The sequence below is a fragment of the Podarcis pityusensis genome, assembly GCF_964106645.2.
Source record: "Podarcis pityusensis genome assembly, chromosome: 11".
In the NCBI taxonomy this organism is placed as follows: domain Eukaryota; kingdom Metazoa; phylum Chordata; class Lepidosauria; order Squamata; family Lacertidae; genus Podarcis; species Podarcis pityusensis.
In genome coordinates, this window is record NC_138036.1 from 8,360,943 (window position 1) to 8,385,831 (window position 24,889).

Consider the following 24,889-nt stretch of genomic DNA (forward strand, 5'->3'; position numbering starts at 1 on the left):
TCTCTCCTCTTTCATAATTTTCAAATGCAATTTATTGACTTGTTCACTGATTGAGAAGGGAGGGGGAGCAAAACACAGGAGATGTTTTCAACTTCCTTCATCCTTAAAAACAGCCAGAGTCCAGAGCCAGCTCAAGGAATTTTGCTGCCTGAGACAAAGCAGAAGTTGGTGCCCCCTTCATACCATGTACAGAAGCTAAGTGGATTGACAATCAAATCTTTCTTCAACACTGATAACAGGATAACGTTCCTCCAGGCCCCTGAGCGCAGAAGGCTAATTTAGGAGATACAGTCATACCTCGGGTTACAGACGCTTCAGGTTGCGTTTTTTTGGGTTGCGGACCGCCAAAACCTGGAAGTACCGGCATGGGTTACTTCCAGGTTTCGGCAGTCACACATGCGCAGAAGTGCTAAATCGCGCTTTGCACATGCGCAGAAACACCAAATCGCAACCTGCACTTGCACAGATGCAGGTTGCGAATGCTGCGGGTAGCGAACGTGCATCCCGCACGGATCACAACCCGAGCGTCCACTGTATATGAAAGGTATGCGATCTCCAACAGAGGGGAATGGTTGGAGGGAGTCTCAGAGAAAATGTCTGCAGCTGACCTCCAACATCTGCCGCCTGAGGCGATTGCCTCACTCTGCCTCATGGTAGGGCCAACCCATCTGGTGTCATGAAAAGGACACCGTGACACCAGAGATTCGCTTCAGAGGCCAGTTCCGCTTTTATTGCCGCTGTAAAACGTCTATTGCCACCTTTATTGTATTCATGTTTCATCATCTGTCAATGCCCGTTGCCCTCTTCAAGCACACAGTTGCAAGTGGAATCAAAGGAACATAAGCCACTTGTTTTGCACTCTCCCATGGGGGCTCCCCCTACGCCAAGGCTCAGTGCACCATGAGGGGGAGATTTGTGTTGGGATCTCTGGGGAAGGAAGCATTAAACCTCCTCTTCCAGCATCTTGCAGCCACAATGAATATTAGGGAAATGTTCCCCAATGGTTCATTAAGGATGTTGGGAATTGTAGCTTTGTGAGGAGTCAGTATCTCTGGTGGGGACAGAAGAAGAAGAAGAACAGTTTGGATCGGATATCCCGCTTTATCACTACCGGAAGGAGTCTCAAAGCGGCTAACATTCTCCTTTCCCTTCCTTCCCCACAAGAAACACTCTGTGAGGTGAGTGGGGCTGAGAGACTTCAGAGAAGTGTGACTAGCCCAAGGTCACCCAGCAACTGCATGTGGAGGAGCGGGGAAGCAAACCCGATTCCCCAGATTACAAATCTACCACTCTTAACCACTACACCACACTGGCTCTCAAGGTGTCAGTACATCAGTACGTGACAGCAGCCACACCCCTGGCTTCGTCTGGCCAGGTAAACCAGGTGAGGATAACCAATGGGTCTCCAACCCTCGGTGAGTTAGGTACATGCCCTGCATGCAAGGACAGACTCTGGCAGATTGAGTAGATAAGAGACCACTACTGGGTCTCAAGAAGGTGGTTTCTGCATGAGCTGTTGAAGGGTTGAGGGGCAGGTGGGGCTCATCCACCTGGGAAGATAGCCCGCCTAGGAGGAGCAAAACTCTGGTCCTCAATCTCTGCTGCCTTGCAGCTACACTCATTTGGGAGAAAGCCACTTCCGCCCTTCGGAGGAGGTGGAGTTGCGGGCTTCACGGCCCCAGCCCCCACACGATTGGAGGGATTCCCGGCCACATCACCTCCTGGCCAGCCAATCAGCTGACTCTGGGGGTGTGGCCTGACCTATTTAAACCAGGACGTGGCCGGGGATCTCCCTCTTTGCCGCCTGCCAGCTGTTCCTGCTTTTCCCACCCTCCCACCCTATAAGGTTTCCGTTCCTTGACCTTGCTATGGACCTTGGTTGGTCACCATTGAGGGGCCTGGTAGGAATTTTTCCATTTAGCAAATTGGCACCAGCCACTTGGTTTTCGCCTACCTTGTAGCAAATCACCACAACTTTCTTGGTATTGGTGGTTAGGCATTGGTATTGGTATTGTTATATAGTTGGAAGAGTGGAGGTAGTGCCATCACCTGCCCGATATATTGAAGGGTAGTCCGATAAAGGATTCTGGGGGGCGTGGCCCTGTCTGAAGCCTAGGGAGGTGAGGGCCTAAGGCACGTCCCCAATCAGTGACCAGGGGGGAGTTCCTAGTTGATGTGAATCAGCAGGACTCCCCCTATTGGTGGTTAACTCTTCCCAGACTTCAAGCGGACGGGCTGAAGTCGGATATAGTCAGTTAGGACCAATGCCTAAGCCAATACCACTCATCACCTATAACCAATAAAGTTGTGGCCTTATTTAGCCCATTAACCTTAATAATTGTGTCATGTGTCATCATTTCCATGGGGGGGGCGGGAACTCGCCATGGAAAGGCTTCAGGAGCAAACCCTGAGGAAAAATCAGTACCCGCTGCCTTGCGGGACATCTTCAAGAGAAGAAAAGGCTAAGGAGTAAACCCTACACACTCTGGAGTGGAGTCCCTAGGCTGGTTGAATGGTGCTTTGTATGCAACTCCTACAGCCAAACTGGTGCTTTCTTTTCCTTTGGACCACATCAGCAAAGCCAAGAAGGAGGTCCTGCCAGTGCTCCAAAAGCAGCGAAAACAACAAGGGAGGCAGTAGTTAGAAGCTCAACCAGATTGGCCGAAGGTATGAGCACTATGGGTTGCCTCCATTGACCTCACCCCCAAAGGAGCACTCAACAACTGTCTCCCAAGACAGACAGATGCCAACATGTATAAGCCCTAGTATTTTAAAACCCATATCTTTGAGTGACACCTAATTAGTCCTTCAAATGCTTCACTGAGTGTTCTCAGTTTTGCTTTTATTAAAAACTGTTCCATCACTGACTTGAATAGCAGGCCTGACATAGCTATTAAAGAGTTGGTGCTGACCTTTAAAGCCTTAAATGGCCTTGGTCCAGTATACTTGAAGAAGCGTCTCCACCCCCATCGTTCTACCCGGACACTGAGGTCCAGCTCCAAGGGCCTTTTGGTGGTTCCCTCCCTGCGAGAAGTGAAGTTACAGGGAACCAGGCAGAGGGCCTTCTCGATAGTGGCACCCGCCCTGTGGAACACCCTCCCACCAGATGTCAAGGAAATAAATGACTATCTGACTTTTAGAAGACATCTGAAGGCAGCCCTGTTTAGGGAAGTTTTTAATGACTGATGTTTTAATGTATTTTTAATCTTTTGATGGAAGCCGCCCAGAGTGGCTGGGGAAACCAGATGGGTGGATATAAATATAATAATAATAATAATAATAATAATAATAATAATAATAATAATATTTTGAGGGAGTCACTTCTGCACAATTTTGCAGACCAGGGTGCTCTGTCTGACAGGAGCAGTTGGAAAGAAAGAAGATGTCCATCCTATCTGTTTCACTTACATATGGCATGTTAGATTATCGGTGCTATTGCTGATGAAGGTTTTAGCACAGGAATTAATGCAATTCATTAAACAGCATATATACTTTAGTGAGCATGCTTCTTTCAATCAGAGGCAAGGAACCTGCAGTCCTGAAAATGCTACTGGACTACAACTCCCATCAGCCCCAGCCAGCATTAGCCAACAGCCAGGGATGATGGGAGTTGGAGTCCCATCCAACTGCAGGTCCCCCTTCCCTGTGGAGGAACATTTCCCCAGCATGGCTGTGTAGCAAAAGGGAAAGCTTCCCATCTTTGAATTTTTGCTTGTTGGCTGTTCAAGGCCCTGAACTCCTGCCAAGAGAATTGTGGCAGGTGTGTCTGAACAGAATACGAATATTGCAATAATAACCCCATTTGAAGCTCGAATGAATGCAAATCGGTATTTAAAGCCTGGAACTAGCAACTGCTGCCACAATGTGAAATTCGTAACCCCCCTCCAGAAATTCCACTGCGAGGAAAAAAGATGGCGGCAAGTCTGTCGCCATGGAAACCAAGAGCCACTGCCGCACTATGGAGGGTGGAAGGCTGCCGGGCCCGGTAATCCTTCCCTAACACACACACACCCCAAGAAAAATTCAACATTTTCTTGGCTGCGTGGGGGGTCAAATGCACACAAAGGAAAGGTTAGCATAGCTCCACCTCAGATCCCCACTTTCTGAAGCGCCATGACACAGCTGACTGGAATTTTCCCCTCTGGCAAAAAAGGAAAAAATTCCACTGCCCTTTCCGATTCACCCCCTCGCTGCGGTGAAGGGCTGGGCAATATATTTTTTTTAATTGAGCACAAAAGTATTTGAGCCTGCAATTTACGGCTTGGAGATTTGCAAAGTTGGGCAGGGCAGGCTTTATCAACAGTCTCTTCAGCCATTAAAATATTGTTATGAGTTTGCGGGGGGGGGGGCAGTCGGCTGTAAGCAAGATCCTTCTAACTCCTGGATTCGGCAAATGTTAAAATATAAGCCAGGATTGCTCCCTGTGTCGCGGTGATATAGACTGGGTGATGGGCTATTAAGGAGAACAAGGAATAGGGCAAAGCCTGAGTTTAGAGTTGGATTGCCGTGATGTGAGCTAGAAGCAAAGCAGAGTGCTGGGGAGAGAAAGAGAAGGACTTGGAATTAATGTTTTATTTCTGCTTGAATCCAAGGCTGTGGCGATGTCAGGAAGGCTGTGAAACCCTCCATGGCAGGCTCAGACCGTATATAAAAAGATAAAGGGACCCCTGATCATTAGGTCCAGTCGTGACTGACTCTGGGGTTGCAGCGCTCATCTCGCTTTATTGGCCGAGGGAGCCAGCGTACAGCTTCCGGGTCATGCGGCCAACATGACTAAGTCCCTTCTGGTGAACGAGAGCAGCGAATGGAAACGCTGTTTACCTTCCCACCGGAGCGGTACCTATTTATCTACTTGCACTTTGACGTGCTTTTGAACTGTTAGGTTGGCAGGAGCTGGGACCGAGCAACGGGAGCTCACCCCATCGCGGGGATTCGAACCACCGACCTTCTGATCGGCAAACCCTAGGTTCTTGCAAATAAATCCTATTCACTGTGCCTCATTTCCAAAAGGAAATGTGAACACTTGCCTGGAACCCCTGGAATCTCGCGCCACTCGGAGATTAGGGTGGTGGCAGGCAAAATTACAGAATACATGTAAAGATTGAGAAAGAGAACTAGGTGAATGACTTGTAGCATCGTAGAATTGTAGAGTTGGAAAGCAGTGCAAAATTAGACCCTGTGGAGGCACCTAGACAGGCGAAATCTCGGGAGGGGGGGCTTGCAAAATATCTCCTAATACTTGATTGTAATTTTATTTCAAGATCAAATCAATATTGTTTTGATCCGTTGCCCCTAAAAGGCATGGGGCCCACAGGCCAGTGCCTATTCTGCCCATCTGGTAATCTCAGGGAGGGGGGAGGGAAAATTGTGGGGAGGGAGAGAAGATGATATGTTTTTGATAAATTGTGATGTTGAAATTCTTAATAAAAATTATTCAAAAAAAGGAAAAAGAGGATTAGAGAAATTCATTGTGGATACGGATATCAGCCACTACTTGCCATTACGGCTACATTCTCCGGCCACTGTCAGCCTGCCCCCTGAATGCCAGCTGCTTGCCATAACTATCTGGCTGACCACTGTGAGAACAGACTGCTGGACCTGATGGGCCGTTGGCCTGATCCTGTAGGGTTCCACTTCCTTTTTGCTCCAGAAGTCACTCTACTTAGAGCCAGATAAGCTTCTTCGATTTCACATAAAACCTGGCAGAATGAGCTGCGCAGTGCCTCGGGCTCCCTATTTTGCGTACGTTTCCCCTCCCCGCCACCCGGCAAGGCCATTTTCTTGGGGGTAAGTCCTACTCAAGTTCACGGCATCTCCTTCAAGCCCCACTGCCCCCTTGTGGCAAAAAGCTCACTTCTTAGCACCACAATTGTGTCTCACTGCCTTCGTGGAGTAAAACACAGGAGGACCAGAAAACCACATGCCCATTAAGAGGGCTGGTGCATCAAGATAACCATGCTCACTCCTTTCAAGGGGCCAAAGGACTGTATCAGAAAAGGAACAGATAAGAGATTGCAAGAAGACTGCAATGCCATGACCAAAGCTTTCCAAAGCACATTAGAACACTTACTGTGGCGCTTTAAAGGTAAAGATAAAGGGACCCCTGACCATTAGGTCCCATCGTGGCCAAATCTGGGGTTGCGGCGCTCATCTCGCTTTATTGGCCGAGGGAGTCAGTGTACACTGGTCATGTGGCCAGTATGACAGAGCCGCTTCTGGCGAACCAGAGCAGCACACGGAAACGCCGTTTACCTTCCCGCCGGAGCGGTACCTATTTATCTACTTGCACTTTGACGTGCTTTTGAACTGCTAGGTTGGCAGGAGCAGGGACCGAGCAATGGGAGCTCACCCCGTCGTGGGGATTCCATCCGCCGACCTTCTGATTGGCAAGTCCTAGGCTCTGTGGTTTAACCCACAGCACCACCCACATCCCTTTCATGTATGCAATGTAGTTTCTCATTCATTTTCTCATTAATTGATGAAGAGTTGGGGGTTTTTTAAGGGAGACATTTTCAGCACAGCACTAGTTTACCCAAGTCATTTCATCACTTGCGTTCACCCTTGTTAAACAGAAAGGGGGAGGAAGGGTTGGGAGACGAAGAACCCAATGGCTTTTCTCTGCGATGGCTTTTACACTCATCCCAGCATGGCTAGCAAGAAGACTCATCAGCTGGCCAGCCATGTGATCGACGCATATTTTCCAGGATAAGGGAAGTCCAGTCACATTCATTCTGCAGAGTGGAATCACTGCTTCAGCATTTTACCCAACAGCAAACAAACAGTGGATCTGATCAGATCAGCAAACAAGCTTCACCGTGGAGCAAGCCCAGAAGATGGAAGGCACTAGCTTCTTGCTCGCATGTCTGCTTTGCTTTCTTAAGAAAGGTGAGTTTTGCTTTGGGAAAACTTTCCCCCTCTCGTCCTTACGTTGTTCTTGGAATTGCCCAATTCCCTGTGGGACAGAATGGAGGGCAAAACCCAAGATGTTGCAGGTCTTGATCAAAAACTTATTGGTAGCCAATGGAGCTCTATCAACGGCTGCTGGTCCTGCTGACTATGTTCTTCCTGTTGAAGCAATGTTTCCTCTGAATACCAGCTGCTGGGAATCCCAAATGGGGCGTTGTTGGGATCAGGTCCTCCTTTCAGACTTCCTGCAGGCATCTGGCTAGTCACTATGGCAACAGGATGATGGACTGTGATGGGTCTTTGGCCTGCTCCAACAGCAATCTTCGTCTGCTGTTACTCTGCCTTAGACAGAATGCAGCAGCATCCACACAATCCATTGTGTACCTTGGCTTCTCACTTGTTTGGAAACCCTTAACCATGGTTTCTTGGTTTTCAAGTAATGGGAAGCCATAGCTGACTGCAGCTTCCGGGTTTGATTCCTTGCGCACTCAAAGAGAGCTGAGAAATGAAAGCAAAGGGAATCTGTGCAACTGCACACAGCTTGTGAATATCCTAGCTGCTTCTTCTTTTTAATCCACAAGTCCCAACCCCACACTCTCCTCCCCCAATTTCTGACAAACTATGTTTATTGTAACCTTCCTAAAAAATACCAGCTAAAGGAGCCAGCCAATCTTGCAAGACAAGCATCAAGGTCCCTTCCAACTCTACAATTCTATGGTTCTATTATGCTCTGCCTTGACCCCTCTGTAATTTGAGACTTGCCCTGAACTCTGCCCGCCATGTTGATGGGAACTGTTTTCATTCCTGGCTCCCTTACAACCATCCCTGTATGAGATCATTCCTTTGCAAACACTTACTTTGTCACATTCCCACATTCCACTTTCAGTTGTGCACTCAAAAATATAATAATAATAATAATAATAATAATAATAATAATAATAATAATAAATTTTATTTATACCCCCCGCCAGAGCCAGGCTCAGGGTGGCTAACAACAGTAAAAACATAATGGTGGGGGGGGGGGGGAACCAATTTAAAATACAGGTTAAAATGCAATTTAAAATGCAGCCTCATTTTAAAAGTAGCCCATAGATCAAAACCATAAGGGGGGGAGGGAAAGATAAGGGTCAGACTGAGTCCAAACCAAAGGCCAGGTGGAACAGCTCTGTCTTGCAGGCCCTGTGGAAAGATGTCAAGTCCTGCAGGGCCCTAGTCTCTTGTGACAGAGCGTTCCACCAAGTCGGGGCCAGTACTGAAAAGGCCCTAGCCCTAGTTGAGACCAATCTAACCACCTTGTGACTTGGGACCTCCAAAATGTTGTTATTTGTGGACCTTAAGGTCCTCCGCAGGGCATACCAGGAGAAGCGGTCCCATAGGTACGTGGGTCCTAGGCCGTGAAGGGCTTTAAAGGTCAAAACTAGCACCTTAAACCTGACCCTGTACTCCACCGGGAGCCAGTGCAGTTGGTAAAGCACTGGATGAATGTGATCCTGCAGCAAGGACCCCATAAGGAGCCTTGCCACAACATTCTGCACCTGCTGGAGTTTCTGGGTCAGCTTCAAGGGCAGCCCCACATAGAGCAAGTTACAATAATCAAGCCTGGAGGCGACTGTCGCATGGGTCGCTGTGGCCAGATCAGGGCAAGAAAGGTAAGGGACCAACTGCTTGATACGGCGGAGTTTGGGTCAGACAGGGTAGGAACCGGTGTGGGGTTTTCTTGGTTAACTAAAGATCATCAATGCTTTCCCTTCCAGGTGTTTCTTCCAAAGGCTGGTCCATGCACATCCCGTCAGAGGTAACCGGTGAAATCGGCAAGGCAGTTGCCTTGCCCTGCACATTCACACACCCACAGAACACCAACGACCAGACCCTGACAGCCATTTGGCGGGTCAAGGAGCCTTTCACCGGAGCCGTTGTTTTCAAGTGTGTTTCCCACAGCTCAAGCGACCCCTGCAAAACCACCGTCGGCTCGGAGGGCAGATACAAGCTCCTGGGGAACCCGAGGCAGAACAACCTCTCGCTCCAGATCAACAGCCTGACGTGGAACGACAAGAACAGATACTTCTGCCGGGTCGAGTTCTCTGGGGATTTCCACGACAAGTATGAGAGCAGGATGGGACTCAGGCTCCATCTCATAGGTGAGAGGAACTTCAGATCCAATAGAGAGGGAAGGGGGTAGAGCTGGAAATGGGTGACCAGTGTGAAAGGTTGGCATAGAGGTTGGCACTCAGTGAGGTCCAAACCCAGGCGTCCACAGTCTATTGCCTCTGTTCCTGTTCAAAGTCCTGCCCATTCACCTGCCCATTTTGGGGCAAGGGAGGAGGGCAATATGAAAGAAGCAGGCTTGGCAGCGACTGTCCTGCTTTGTGGTAAGCAGGGCGGGTCCCAAACTGAGTGAAAGGCAGGGTGGTAATAATAATAATAATAATAATAATAATAATAATAATAATAATAATTTTTTATTATTTATACCCCGCCCATCTGGCTGAGTCTCCCCAGCCACTCTGGGCAGCTCCCAATCAAGTGTTAAAAACAATACAGCATTAAATATTAAAAACTTCCCTAATCAGGGCTGCCTTCAGATGTCTTTTAAAGATAAGATAGCTGCTCATTTCCTTCACATCTGAAGGGAGGGCGTTCCACAGGGCGGGCGCCACCACCGAGAAGGCCCTCTGTCTGGTTCCCTGTAACCTCACTTCTCGCAATGAGGGAACCACCAGAAGGCCCTTGGTGCTTGATCTCAGCGTCCAGGCAGAACGATGGGGGTGGAGACGCTCCTTCAGGTATACAGGACCGAGGCCGTTTAGGGCTTTAAAGGTCAGCACCAACACTTTGAATGCTGCAAACCCAAAAGTAGATGTTTTGGTTTGGGAAATTTGCCTTGGAAGCAGAACATGTCCCGCATGCATTACAGTATTTTAATATTTTGTTGGAAGCCGCCCAGGGGGGCTGGGGAAGCCCAGCCAAATGGGCAGGGTATAAATAATAAATTATATTAGTAGTAGTAGTAGTAGTAGTTCATAAATTAAGCTGTTCTTAAACCGAGGTACCACTGTATTTGCATTGTGTTCATATTTCGGGACTTTCTGCAGCTCCCCCCAGGATCGTTAACATCTCCGTCCAGACCAGCCAGGACCACGCTTTCCACGCAAAGTGCACAGCCGAAGGGGAGCCTCTGCCCACCCTGACGTGGGCCGGTCCTCCCTCTGACAACATCACCTCGGCTTCAACTGCAGCCCACCAGATAACCAAGGAACTTCAGCGCCTGACACACGATGGGAAATACACCTGCACAGCTGTTAACAGCTTGGGAAGAGCAGAGGGGGCCGTATACTTCTATAAATTCAGAGCTGGGGGCAGCTCCTGGGTCCTGGTCCTCTTGTTTGCCGCCTTGGGGATTAAGACGCTGGCGCTGGTGGCGATACTGGGGTTTGGCGCTTTCTGGAAGAGAGGTAGGTGCATGTTTCTGTTGCGTTGTCAATCACTCAGAGATGCTTCCTAATTAAACAAAGCATAGCTGTCAACTTACAGATTTGAAAATAAGGGAGCAGCAGCCTTGAAAATAAGGGACCAGCAGCCAAAATAAGGGACCTGCAGCCTCACCTGTTCCAGGCACTCCAGTCTTCCTGTCCTCCTGCAGTCTGGTCAAACTCATGCTGGGTAGCTTCGAGAACACTGTCCAACCAACTTTGTAACCAGAGGTTCGACTGAATAGAATCTGAATCACATTGACCACAAGGCCTATGCAGCCTCAACTTAAGATGGCTCCCCGGCCTGGCTTTGCACTGCAAAGTTTGCAGCAGCACGTGCAACAAAATGGCGTCCAGCATTCAAAACCCCCCTCAGCTTGCATTAACTAGCCACACACAAGGCATGCAAGCTCCACACACACCCCAGTTGTTCTTAGACTTCTTATTGGGTGAGCAACACAGCCAAGCAACACAGTTGGAGCCTCCCTCCTCCCTGGCCGGCAGGGAGGGAGGGAGAGGAGCTGCTTCCTTTGAAATTTAAGGGACATCATTTAAGGGACATTTAAGGGACATCCATCAATAAGGGACAGCAGCAGGACATGGCGCTGGAATAAGGGACAGTCCCTTCAAATAAGGGACACTTGACAGCTATGAAACAAAGCAATACCGCCTCTCCTGGTATGCCCTGTGGAGGACCTTAAGGTCCACAAATGACAACATTTTGGGGTCCCAAGTCGCAAGGTGGTTAGATTGGTCTCAACTAGGGCCAGGGGCTTTTCAGCACTGGCCCCGACTTGGTGGAACGCTCTGTCACAAGAGACTAGGGCCCTGCGGGACTTGACATCTTTCCACAGGGCCTGCAAGACAGAGCTGTCTTGGCCTTTGGTTTGGACTCAGTCTGACCCTTAGGTTTCCCTCCCCTTATGGTCTTGATCTATCAGCTACTTTTAAAATGAGGCTGAATTTTAAATTGTATTTTTAATTGTCCCCCCCCCCCATTATGTTTTTATTGTAATTTTACTGGTGTTAGCCGCCCTGAGCCCGGCTCTGGCCGGGGAGGGCGGGGTATAAATAAAAATTTATTATTATTAATAATAGTAGTAGTGGTGGTGGTGGTGGTAGCAGGAACAACAGCAGTATTCATTGAGAAACCAAAGGGGATGAAAATCTAGATCCGGTTTCACATTCCAGTTTCGCAGCCTGGATTTGCAGAGGGAGCACTGGTTTTTATATATTTGCACCATCAGCATGCATGGTGTTTTATGTCGTCAACGTGATCATTTTGATCACTTTTAACCCATACATGCATTTAGGCCCCATTTCTTTTTTTAAAAATTGCACTATATTCAAAAGATGTGTGCTGCTGCTGTTAGGACCCATTTTAGATCAGGCCAGCTGAAGACCAATGCTATAGAACAGAGTTTCACAAACTTGGATCTCCAGCTGTTGTTGGACTACAACTCCCATCATCCCTCCCAGAGGGATGATGGAAATTGTAGTCCCAAAACCGCTGGAGACCAAAGTTTGGGAAAACCCTGATTTAGCATACAGAAGGTCAAGCCCTCGTCCTGAGGAGCTTATGGTCTAAAATTCAACATGCAGGAAATCTTTGTTGCAAATGGGGTTGCAGAAGCAGCCTGCAGGGTGCGAATTGCAGACCTTGTGGGACTCCGTTTCCCATCAGCCCCAACCAGCACGGCTAATGGTCAGAGACAATGGATGCTGGAGAGTCCAACACCAGGTAGAGTAAACCATGTTGGGGGAAGGTTGCACTGTACAAAGGAACACTGAGCTCCTCAATAAGGAAGCTATCCCTGTGCATGGACAACTGGCGTGTTAAGGAGAAGACTAGGCTACAAAGAGGGGGGAAACCCTCATCCTGACATCTAGTTTTCTCCATGCAGGGAACCTTTGTGCAGAGGAGCATTCAATCTGCCGACCCCCACAAGCAGCTTGAAATACTATGGCCCAGACACAGGTCTATTGTTTCAGTAAGAACCAGGTCTTGGTCTATCAAGGACTTGGGCTTTTGCTGGCTCTCCAGTGTCTGTTCACTTGAGCATTACACAACAGAGCCAGTGTGGAGTAGTGGTTAAGAGCAGTGGACTCGTAATCTGGTGAACCGGGTTAGATTCCCTGCTCCTCCACATGCAGCTGCTGGGTGACCTTGGGCTAGTCACACTTCTCTGAAGTCTCTCAGCCTCACTCACCTCACAGAGTGTTTGTTGTGGGGGAGGAAGGGAAAGGAGAAGGTTAGCCGTTTTGAGACTCCTTCAGGTAGTGATAAAGTGGTTTATCAAATCCAAACTCCTCCTCCTCCTTCCCTTCTTCTTCTTCTTCTTCTTCTTCTTCTTCTTCTTCTTCCTCTTCAATGCAGTAAGAAAACTGATACACCTTTCTCTTTATTTCTTGTCTCTTGCATCAAATCACAGACAACTTGATGGCTCCAACCGGCCTATCACGGTAAGAAATTCTTACATCTCAGCTTCAAATTGGGTCAGCAGGTCTGGGTGGGGGCCAGAAGCTAGAGCAGGCTTGCTCAAACTTGGCCCTCCAGATGCTTTGAGACTACAATTCCCATCATCCCTGACTACTGGTCCTGCTAGCTAGGGATCATGGGAGTTGTAGGCCAAAAACATCTGGAGGGCTGAGTTTGAAGAAGCCTGAACTATAGGAAGGGTTTCATGGGCTTGCTTGGCCATCGTGCCAATTCCCAATATGCTGGCCTTCCAGATACACTGGATTTCCACATGCAGGCTTGTTCTTCGTTGACAGAGTGCTGCGACATACCGTCTGCTCCCTCTGCCTCCCACCAGCTGGCATACAAAACTATACGGTGCTCTGGTAGGTCTTTCACATTTTTTTATCTGGCAAAACCTACAGTAGAAGTGGAATCTCAGCCCAGCTCTCAGAAGTGCATGAATAGCCACTAAGGCAGAAACTTTACAGCCTACTTCCACCATCCTCTACACTAAAGGTAAAGGGGCCCCTGACCATTAGGTCCAGTTGTGGCCGACTCTGGGGTTGCGGTGCTCATCTTGCTTTATTGGCCGAGGGAGCCGGCGTACAGCTTCCAGGTCATGTGGCCAGCATGACTAAGCCGCTTCTGGCAAACCAGAGCAGCGCACGGAAACACCGTTTACCTTCCCGCCGGAGTGGTACCTATTTATCTACTTGCACTTTGATGCGCTTTCAAACTGCTAGGTTGGCAGGAGCAGGGATTCAGCAACGGGAGCTCACCCCGTCGTGGGGATTCGAACTGCCGACGTTCTGATCGGCAAGTCCTAGGCTCTGTGGTTTAACCCACAGCTCCACCCCACGGGGCAGTAAAGAGAAAGGCAAAGTGGGATTAAACAAGGCAAAACCCCAGATAACACCTGAGGAGGAAACCCCAAAGCAGAGCCCTGAAACAAACGTAATAACGGAAGTAACATCTCAGAGCCCTGGACGGAAATCAATTAGAAATACGGGTATTAAAGAGGGCGTGGCCCACAATATTGATGGTGACATACTAGAGGACTGGCAAGTTCCAATCCAAAAAAAAAGACTGGAACTTGATACTAATCCCTCAAAAACTTGTGTTTGTTAACTACCCAAAACCGAAGGGTTTCCTCTCATGGATGGATCGCATAATGCATTTCCTGAACATCCTGAATGATATGTTGCCAGGAGTGGTAAAGCCAAAAAATATTGCTTCTATGGAGTACTTACACTATGATGGTTACTCGGTACGAGCAATGATCACCTTTCAAGATCAAAATTTGGCCAAATTTATCCACAGATCAAGACATCTATTCTTAAAGGAAAGGATAACAATACTAAGATTCTTTGAAAATAGGGTACCATTGATCCCCCTTTTTGATGCCAAGTGTGATAAACCAATGGTAGAAGGAATAGCCACTAAAAAGCACGAGCTATTTTTTAAAGAGTTTTTGTCATAAGGAACTACTGCAGGACGTGGACACAGAGTGGGAAAGTGGGGCAAAGATCCGTGGAATAGAAGACGCTGCCTTTTAAATAGGTCAGACAGACTATTTCAGCATCTAGCCCACTACTGCCCACTGTGACTGGGAGAGTCTCTAGCAAAGAAGGGCTTTCCCATCACCTGTTTCCTGGTCATTATTTTTCCTGGCGAGGAAGGAAGTATGCCAAATTAGGACATTCCACTCTCATTCATTCCGCCCATCAACAAAAGCACACACACACACACACACAGAGAGAGAGAGAGAGAGAGAGAGAGAGAGAGAGAATGAATCATTTCTGAACCATTAGCAGGCACATCACCTTTCAACTTTGTTTCTGCCCAACTTCAAGGTGCAGAATATTTGAGAATTTGGGCAGAGGAGGAGTCAGCAGTTTTCAGCATGACTTAGCAGTTTCCCTCCAACCCGCTTAATTTAGATTGCAATTATAAGAACATAAGAACAGCCCTGTTCCAGTAGCTGAGTAGCCCATCGAGGTCAGTTCTCACAGTAAACCAACGAAGACCACAAACAGGACCTGAGAGCAGAGGCACTCTTCCCTATCTCTGTCCTTGGTCAACCGATGGCCTACATTTTGAGGTGCCCACTTTCAAACAGTGTTTTTTGCTTTTTTCCTTCATTGTCTGGCATGAGCACACAAACAAACCCATTTATTTCTTTAAAAATAGAGGGTAGCAGTTGCCGCTACACAAGATGGCAGAGACAGAGGGCCTTTGAGAGAGCTGAAAGCAGTGAGAGACGTATCACTTTGTTCCCCGTAATGCTTCTTCGTTTCTGCTGCGGAAACCCAGGTTTGGCGGAATTTAGAAACAGAGCTTTGCCAAACTTGTTTGCGGGAGATGAAATTGAGAAGAGCGTTCTTCCCAACTACTCTCAGCTCTAAGGGCATAATTGACGTAGGAAGCTGCCCTATGATGTATCAGATCCACCAGTCCATCCGGCAGCAGCTGTCTGGGGTCTGAGACCCAGTCTGTCTCCTAGCCTTACTTGGGGACTGATCCTGAGACCTTCTTGCATGCAAGGCATATGTGCTCCTTCTGAGCTACAGCCCTGCCCCAGTTCCCTGTCTCTTGCCACAGGTGGTTTGAAAACAGGGTTGAGGGATCTATGGCCTTCCTGAAGTTGCAGCTCCCGCCATTCGTGACCACTGGACACAGTAAATTGGACTGGGGGAGTCCAGGAACATCTAGAGTGCCACAGGTTCCCTCACCCAGCAGTTTCCCAAACTTTGGTCTTCAGCTACAACTCCCACCATCCCTAGCTAGAAGGACCAGTGGTGAGGGATGATGAGATTTGTGGTCCAAAAACAGCTGGAGACCCAAGTTTGGGAAACATAAAAAGGTAAAGTAAAGGGACCCCTGACCATTAGGTCCAGTCGTGGCCGACTCTGGGGTTGCAGCGCTCATCTCGCTTTATTGGCCGAGGGAGCCGGCGTACAGCTTCCGTGTCATGTGGCCAGCATGACTAAGCTGCTTCTGGCGAACCAGAGCAGCGCACAGAAACGCCATTTACCTTCCCGCCGGAGCGGTACCTATTTATCTACTTGCACTTTGACGTGCTTTCAAACTGTTAGGTTGGCAGGAGCAGGGACCGAGCAACGGGAGCTCACCCTGTCGTGGGGATTCGAACCACTGACCTTCTGATTGGCAAGCCCTAGGCTCTGTGGTTTAACACACAGAGCCACCCGCGTCCCTTTGGGAAACATAGGATTAGACAAAACCTTGGCACTATAGCAAGCAAGCTTCACCAGTTCACTGATCTGGATGGATCAAAGTCGTTGTTTTCATGGCAACATCTTTCGCCGATTAAAACCTTTCAGGCATGATCCAGCCAAAGCTCACTGCCTTTTTCCATTGGGGAGTTAACTTGCAACCTAGAAGTCCATTAAATTCAGTGGAGTTTAATTTGGAGTAGAATCCACAGGGTTGCTCAACAGGACATAAAAATAGGGGGGGGGGGATCAAATGGATTTAGAGTTGATGTTCTTCTGTTTTAAGCAGTTGGGCTTTCTTCGTTGTAAACGACCTAAAAGTGTTTGGATTTTTAAAAAAGATTGTTATATAAATTGTGTTAAAATAAATAATCAATTTCTGCCATGGCCTGCTTCCCACTTCTTGGAAATTATGTTGTTGACTCTTTTCACCGGCAGGCAAGCCATGCAAGATTCTCCATACGAAAACCTCAACCGCAGGATCAACTCCATAAGTCAAAGCCTGCCCGAGTGAAACAGATAGAAGAAAGCCATCTGTGCATTAAGCAGTACATGCACGAATAACTAAAACAATGTTGTGCACATGTGTCAAAAGATCCTCAGCTATGTGACACTCAGGCAGTTTCATGGAGCGAAGCAGAGATCCCACCCAGAACATTATCACTCACAGATGTTGTGATGCAAAATGACAGGAGTGGATAAAAACTAGCAACTCCCTTGCGATGGAACATCTTGATGGGCCAGGACATTGTTTGTTGCTGTTAAAATTGTGCCGCTGAATCTTTCTGCTTTCTGTTGAGGCTTGCTTTGCTTTGTATGGTGTGTGTTTTTTATGAACTGAAAGTGGTTTTGCGTTAATGTGTTTACACCATAATGCCTCTCTGCTTGTGCTTTTAGTAAAAGGCGAATGGTTTGTATACGATCTGAAGAGAAACCAGAGTATGTGTTTTCAAACATGTTGTAAGTCGCTTTTTGGGCCGCGGCCGCCTAATGAATTAAATAAACATCAACAGCAGCAAGCTTGCACTTGCATGGCCACGTAGCTGTCCATCGCCCATCAGCCGAAGTTCTTTCCTTTGCAGACCACCCTGAATTGTGAGGTGAGGGGTTCCATCAATCAATCTCAGGAGGTCTGGTCTGAAGGCAAACGAAATCCCTATCTTGATGAAGCTAAGGCTGGCCAATGCCTGGATGGGCACCAGTATGGAGATCACGTGATTCTTTTGCCCTGGCTTTCTTCCTGGATGGAAGGTGAACTATAAGCGTAATAAAATATTTTGCCAAGGGTCCTGCCTCAAATGTTCAACCAGCCTCGCATGAAGGGAAGAGAATCCCACTGCCCCGTCAACACACACCCCGCAACTGGTACCCCAACTGACAAAACAGCCTATCCCCAATAAGAGTCTCCATCATCGTTTTAGTGTTTCTCACTGTTTTATTTCACATGGTCCTTGCAGACACAAACAACTATAACACACATCCTGTTGAAACCACAGGCAAATCAATAGCTCCCATATCAGAACTATCATGCCCGATGCACACATAATAGTTTCTGCCTTTTCACAGTCTTCGTTTTTTTAATATAAATTTATTAATTCTGAGCTGAGGGGAGGAAAAGAAACATCTCAGAAGGCTTCTCTTCTTCTTCCTCTTCTCTCTCTCTAAAAAGCAGCAATAATTCTTCTTCCAGTTGTGAGGTCCTCTAAACATGAAGTCCCACCAAAGCAGTGATATTTCATTACCAGTGCACCACAGGGGCAAGCTGCCTGGTCCTATGTCTGGAAGCTCAATCCACAACATGAGTTCTGAAGAACCCGATGCACAAGGACCTTATTTGGCATAATTTGGCAATTTCACAAGGAAAGGAAAGACTGTGGGATTTGCAGTTTCAGAAATCATTAGCTGAAGGCAAACGCTACAATATCATTTGCTGGTGCGAGACGCTGAAAAGTTAGGAGAAAACCTTGCCTGCCAAGTGGAGCTAAAGGCATGAATATGAAGGTACACATTCAAACAGAAATGCGCTCTTGGGTTTTGTTTTGTTTTTACTGTTTAGCTCAGAAAGGAAAAGCATCTTTAAACCTGAAAAGGGGGCAGGGGTGATTCCCAAGAGATGCACAGAACGTGCCTGAAGTGTTTGCCAGAATCTGAGCAAATGAAATCCCAGAAAAAAATATAGATATATATATATTGAAAGGCCTGTTGCCAAAGCATAGTAGCTTCACCATCCAAGTGCATTTCAATGAGACTCAAAAGACAGTTGAAAGTCAGCCCATTGAAATGAACTGAGCATCTTGGCCCCCCGACGATGCTGGATTTTAATTCCCATTCTCTGTGGCCACCGGCCATGGCGGTTGGGGCCAATGGGGGTGGAGAGTTCAGCAACATCTGCATGCAACCCATTGGCTATGCCAGGCATAGCGAGTTGCACCAAGAGTGTGTGCGGAGGTGATCAATATCTCTTTTTTTTCTCTCTCAAAAGGAAGGGGGACAACCTTAGCAAACTCACTCAAACAAAGCGACAGCAACTGAACCAGGAAACACAGCTTGAGAGGCACGTCGTATACACACAGGTAAATAAAGGGCACACACACACACACACACACACACACACACACACACAACCCCAGCTGTACTCTGTATATTGCAAGATTTGGACAGACGATTCTGGAGTGTCATCCGAGCCTCACAAAAAGGCTACACGGTCTCTTCCTTAGAACACTTAGCAGTAAATGTTCAACTGATTACTATAAAGCTTATTTCTCCAGGTCACAGGTTAGTGACCTCAGCTTAGAGGTCACAGGTTAGTGACCTCAGCTTAGGGGAAAGGTGTTGGGTGGGGAGAAATCAAACTTGCTTTGCTGTATTGACAGAAAGAATCCAAGCTATTCAAATGATGCGTTTTAAGGATAGCTTGTGAGTTGTATCTGCTCCAGGTGAGAAGAATCCTGGGCACCTTGCAGGCTTTCTCCCCGCCAGCGTTGATGGTCCTTTGTACCATTACAAGAAAACCATAATTTTCCTAATTAAACTCTTAAGAACACTCCAGTAATTAGGACACTGCTGTCTTCTCCATGCTACTGAAATCCAACGAAATTGTTGTTCTTTGCTCCTTTTACTGCTTTATAATAAAAAAGCAGTATGAAAGCGATAGCTTGTTCCATGCACATGATAAGGAAGTGACGTAGGAGACTCTCTCTCTTTCCCCAGAACCCTTAAACAAATGAATCCAGCTTCTGTCAATTTGGCTGGGCAAAGATGCAGGAGGTTGGCCTCACTAGGTTCCATTTTTATCACACATCGAGGACAAGTAGATGGAGGCAAATTAAACAAGAGCAGGGGTTGGGGAGAGAGATGGTCCAAAATCCTGATTAGGTAACGACCAGGTGAGTCCAGACTGGCCCAAGAATTTCACAGTCAGCCAAAGAAAGAAAGAAAGAAGAAAAGGCACAGAAAGCAAAATCGAGTTAGTGCTGGGGAAAACAAACCCTGCATTATTTCCAAAATGGTGAAGCACTCAAGTCACTTAACAGTCTTCAAGCACAATCCAGCACGGAGGTCTTCGTAAAGTCCATGGAAAAATCAAACCAGAGCCCCGCAAAGCCCTGAACCACGCCGTTAAGACTGTATTAAAACGGGGGGGAAAGCCAGAGAAGTGTTTTGGTTTGGCGGAAACGCGAGAGAGATTTGTGCAGGTGTTAAAGCCCAGCTATGGAAACCTCCAAGCCGGCTTTCAAACCAGTCTATCTAATCTTTGCCCTCTCTCTCTCTCTTCCACCACTTTTGACAAAGTGAAACCCTGTGAATGACAGCTACTTGTGCAACTGCCGACTGTAAACTGTAGATAATCCACGATTGCAATGCGAGGCAGGATGAGGCCACCTCCCCTCGCTTGCTGCTACCGTATGGCGTCCAAGTAATGCACTTCTGGGTACAAAGTGTTGACGAGGATAGCCAGAAGGTTTGGCCCATCGCGAAGGCAGCGGCGAGAGTCCCTGACAAACTGGGAGGCTTGGGAGATCTGCTCCTGGTATTCTGCGTACTGTTTGTTTGAAGTCATGGAATCGAGAGCACTCAGAGCCTGCAAAGATGGAAATGAGCTAATAATAATAATAATAATAATAATAATAATAATAATAAATTTCATTTATACCCTGCCCTCCCCAGCCAAGACCGGGCTCAGGGCAGCTAACACCCGATATAAAAGCAAATTGATTTAAATACAACTTAAAAACAAGATTAAAATACAACATGAAAACATTAAAATACAGCTTCATTTCAATGGAAACTCAAATCAAAAACTTTTTGGGGGATGAAAACGTCAAGTCTTCACCAAGGCTAACTATCCAGACTGGTCCTACACGGGCCAGGAAAAAGCCAGGGAAGTCCCCAAATAGGAGTTCCATCACAGGAGGAGAAAGGAAAAAAGAAAGAGGGGGAGGGAATCAAATTGATTCCAAGCCAAAGGCCAGGCGGAACAACTCTGTCTTACAGGCCCTGCGGAAAGACATCAGATCCTGCAGGGCCCTGGTCTCATGAGACAGAGCGTTCCACCAGACTGGGGCCAGTGTTGAAAAGGCCCTGGCTCTGGTTGAGGCTAATCTGACTTCCTTAGGGCCCGGGACCACTAGGGTGTTGCTATTTATGTACCTTAAGGACCTTACATCCACCAAGGGACACAAAGAGCATTCTTGATACAGGCACCAGATTAAACCACTCAGGGTGCATCCAATCTACCTGCTGAGCTTTGGCAGAGAGGTGCAGCTCCACGCCAGACCTGAGGCGGATCTGGTTCTCCACCGGAATCTGCACCAGCAGGAAGGTGGACATGCTTCGGGCAGCGACACGAAACCTTCAACGAGAACATGAAGAGGGAAGGGAGTTGGCAAGGAGCTCCTCTCTCCGTTGAAAACAGAGAAACACACACACACACACACACAAAGAGCTCTTTCCCTGCAAGTTCCACGTAAAAAATATGCAGTTCCGGCCCGGCTTTATTTTTGCCCTGCATTACGTCTCCGCCGATCGCTGCCAATCTCTCATCCTAACCTACTGGAAGGGTTATTGTGTGGATAAGAAGGGAGGCAAGAGAGAGGAGAGGGCAAGACAGAGCCCTGCAAGCTGCTCTGAGGACGGCAGGAGACCAAGGATGCGGATACAGTGGTGCCCCGCAAGACGAATGCCTCGCAAGACGAAAAACTCGCTAGACGAAAGGGTTTTGCGTTTTTTGAGTCGTTCCGCAAGACGAATTTCCCTATGGGCTTGCTTCGCAAGACGAAACGTCTTATGAGTTCTTGCGAGTTTGTTTCCTTTTTCTTAAAGCCGCTAAGCCGTTAATAGCCGCTAAGCCGTTAATAGCCGCTAAGCCGCTAATAGCCGCTAATAGCCGTGCTTCCCAAGACGAAAAAACCGCAAGACGAAGAGACTCGCGGAACGGATTAATTTCGTCTTGCGAGGCACCACTGTATTGGCCTTTTCAGAGGAAAGGGTGAATCTTTGGCATCCTTTTGTCAACCTTTTGCTCTGCACTTCCTCTAATAATAATAATTTATTATTTATACCCCGCCCATCTGGCTGAGTTTCCCCAGCCACTCTGGGCGGCTCCCAATCGAGCGTTAAAAACAATACAGCATTAAATATTAAAAACGTCCCTGCTTTCAGATGTCTTTTAAAAATAAGATAGCTGATTATTTCCTTGATATCTAATGGGAGGGTGCATTCCACAGGGCGGGCACAACTACCGGGGAATGAATGAATGAATGAATGAATAATAGCGAAAACAATAATAATTCTTGTGCAGGTTTTGTTGTGGCCAATACACCCTGCCCTCTCCTTCACACGCAAGAGGAAGACATCAGTAGACTTTGGGAGGGAAAATAAAACTGGGCGGAGAACCGGAAGAAACTCTCAACAATCCAACAAGGATCGGGCAAGCCCCGCGGTGGCAGAACGCTGGTTGTTGTTGGTGGGAATAGAATGGAGTATCCGGGAACGGGGCAAGATTCCAGCCACGCAGCAAACCTTTCACATTTCAACATATGTATCAGCAGCTCTTGCTTGCCTTCCAAAAAGCCCATCTTTTTATTTTATTTTATTTTATTTTATTTTATTTTATTTTATTTTATTTTATTTTATTTACGTTGCAATACATATATGAAATCTTTACATAATGATACATATACAGTGGTACCTCGGGTTAAGAACTTAATTCGTTCCGGAGGTCCGTTCTTAACCTGAAACTGTTCTTAACCTGAAGCACCACTTTAGCTAATGGGGCCTCCCACTGCCACTGCACTGCTGGAGCCCGATTTCTGTTCTCATCCTGAAGCAAAGTTCTTAACCCGAGGTACTATTTCTGGGTTAGCAGAGTCTGTAACCTGAAGCGTATGTAACCCAAGGTACCACTGTGCATTATATTCGTAAATTCACATTTTTCACATTTCATTATGTACCAACATTTATCCATTTCTTAATCCTTGCCCTGTGTCTTCCCTCCACCCATGCGTGACTTCCTTGTTATTATTTTATAACTATTATTGAGATTATATTTTTGTATCTTAATAATTAAACATTCAGTCTTACATATCTGCTATCTTTTTATTTGGGCCCACCTTTCCTTAATCATCATAACAACAACCCATTTTCACCTGTTTGACAAAGGAGACTTCCTGCCCAGCCCTAGAGCACCGAGTATCCCAGAGGTGAGTCTCTCTTCGGCCAGGAGGTTCTGCCTGCCTTGCAGAGACATCAGAATGCGGACGACCGACTCCATCAGGATGGCATCGTCCTGGTCTACTTGGAGGAGGCAGAGCTGCAGGATTTTGTGCCACCAAAGAAACAGCTTTGCTTCGTCCTTGGTGGAGCTTTCGGGGGGAATCGTGAGGATTCGGGGGGGGGGGACAGAGAAGGGGGGAGAGACACAGACAAAACCAGACACCATTAGAAACTGCCCGTCACCCCAGTGTTACTTCCCGTTAGCTGTCATCCCTCTTGCGAGAAGTACCGTATTTTTCGCTCTATAGGACGCACTTTTTCCCGTCCCAAAATGAAGGGGAAATGTGTGTGCATCCTATGGAGTGAATGCAGGCTCCTTGGCTTCAGCGATAGCAACGCGAAGCCTCCGAAGCGCAGAGGGAGAGCTCCCCCCGCGCTCCGGAGGCTTCGAGTTGTTTCGCTGAAGCCGCCTGAAGCCCCCGGAGCGCAGGGAACTCCCGCTGCGCTCCAGGAGCTTCAGGCAGCTATCCACAAGTCTTCGGAGTGCAGCAGGAGTTCCCACTGCGCTCCGAAGGCTTGCGGATAGCCGTCTGAAGCCTGGAGAGCGAGAGGGGTCGGTGCACACCGATCCCTCTTGCTCTCCAGGCTTCGCTTCGCTGGAGAGGCGCTGCACAGTTTTCCCTCTCTGCGCAGCGCCCCTTCAGCGAAGCGGGAGGAGAAATGGAAGGGGCTCCGTTTCTCCTGCCGCTTCGCTGAAGGGGCGCTGAGCAGAGAGGGGGAGATTTTTTTTTTCCTGTTCTCCCCCTCCTATGGTCTGGTGCGTCCTATGGTCCGGTGCGCCCTATAGAGCGAAAAATACAGTATATGCCAAAGAAAGACTCTCCTTCTTCACACAGCACATAGTTAAAACTGCGGAACTCCCACAACGGCTGCCCGTATATTACTTGCTAAAAGTTGGAAAACACAAGAACTACCAACAGTGGAAGATTGGCAGATGAAGATGATGGACTTTTCGGAGCTAACTGACCTGCCTGGAAGAATCCGCGACCAGAAAGAAGAGGAGTTTCAAGAGGAGTGGAGAAAATTCAAGGACTATTTGAATCAATATTGTAATATAAAAAATTAGAAATTACTTGAAAGAAGCAAATAGGCCTAGGATTAAATTAAGTTATAATTAAATAAATGGGATTTAGAATGTTAAGAAAAGTGAATAAGGTGGACTATAACTGGAAACTGTTTTAGTTTAATAATGATATTGGAAAGCTGTTACTTTTAATTACAAGGAAACTCAGAAGGGAGGGATTTGAGGAAGTCAACCAAGATGTTTAAAAGGTTGGATTTGTGAAGAATTAAAGTTTGTTGTTATTGTTTATCTGTTTATTGTTCCCCCCCTTTTTATTTTCTTTCTTTTTTCTTTTTCTTTTTCTGTTTTTGTGTATCATTTTGCTTTGTGATTTGTGTTATCGCTGTGGAAAATCTAATAAAATTTATTTTTAAAAAATAAAACTAACACTGCGGAACTCAGGAGTCAGAAATGGCCGCCAACGTGGATAACTTTAAAAGAGGATTAGAGAAAATCATGGAGTTGGAGAGAGCTATGGCTACTAGCCTCTACAGCTGAAGGCAGCAATGTTCCAGGATATGGGTCCTATCGTTTCCTCCTGCCAAACATTTACATCTCCATTATATCCAAAATTCACCATTGTTCCAATCCTACTAACAATTTTCACTGTTTACAATGGTTTTTAAGGTAAATTAGAAATTTCCCCCATTCCTACTGGTTTAATAAAGCTTCAAAGGAAGGTTTGGACAATTAATGCACCATCAAAGATAACAGATTTGGACAACATCCCAGATTGGAACGGAATCAGAGGAAGCTGAGCTGATAAAAAGACAGTTGGAAAAAATATATATTAACAAAGCTGTATTCGGTGGATGAAAGTATATGATGTTTAGCATGAATGAGAATCACCGACCCAGGGACAAAGAATTATGAAGCGTCAAAACAAAAAAGTTGTGGAAAATATGGAAACAACGAGGAGAAGCAGGACTAAGATGTGGAGATATGCTTCAGAGATCCAGACCGTGGGGCACTCCGAGAAATT

General features: G+C 47.1%; 2 protein-coding genes across 2 annotated transcripts in view; one reads left to right on the top strand and one right to left on the bottom strand.

The window, feature by feature from the left end:
- Positions 1 to 6,220: 6,220 nt before the first annotated feature.
- Positions 6,221 to 19,706, top strand: SIGLEC15 (sialic acid binding Ig like lectin 15). Its single transcript, XM_080973652.1, has 5 exons — positions 6,221 to 6,885; positions 8,661 to 9,044; positions 9,999 to 10,358; positions 12,809 to 12,839; positions 16,509 to 19,706. Exons 1-5 carry the CDS (start codon positions 6,834 to 6,836, stop codon positions 16,582 to 16,584), a joined length of 903 nt encoding a protein of 300 aa, XP_080829778.1. The 5' UTR covers positions 6,221 to 6,833; the 3' UTR covers positions 16,585 to 19,706.
- The window catches only part of EPG5 (ectopic P-granules 5 autophagy tethering factor), an 80,586-nt gene continuing 73,182 nt past the window's right edge, over positions 17,486 to 24,889 (bottom strand). Inside the window, exons 42-44 of the mRNA XM_080973362.1 lie at positions 22,718 to 22,933; positions 20,808 to 20,922; positions 17,486 to 20,151 (exon numbers count right to left, since the gene is read on the bottom strand). Coding sequence (XP_080829488.1) covers positions 19,969 to 20,151; positions 20,808 to 20,922; positions 22,718 to 22,933 — 514 coding nt within the window. The 3' untranslated portion in view covers positions 17,486 to 19,968. The remainder of the gene's footprint in view (positions 20,152 to 20,807; positions 20,923 to 22,717; positions 22,934 to 24,889) is intronic.

Bases quoted from the DNA above. Each gene is read 5' to 3' on its own strand.
- SIGLEC15 (XM_080973652.1), top strand. From the start codon at position 6,834: ATGGAAGGCACTAGCTTCTTGCTCGCATGTCTGCTTTGCTTTCTTAAG. The intron at 6,886-8,660 runs GTGAGTTTTGCT...TTTCCCTTCCAG, and splicing joins GCTTTGCTTTCTTAAGAAAG to GTGTTTCTTCCAAAGGCTGG. The intron at 10,359-12,808 runs GTAGGTGCATGT...ATCAAATCACAG, and splicing joins TGGCGCTTTCTGGAAGAGAG to ACAACTTGATGGCTCCAACC.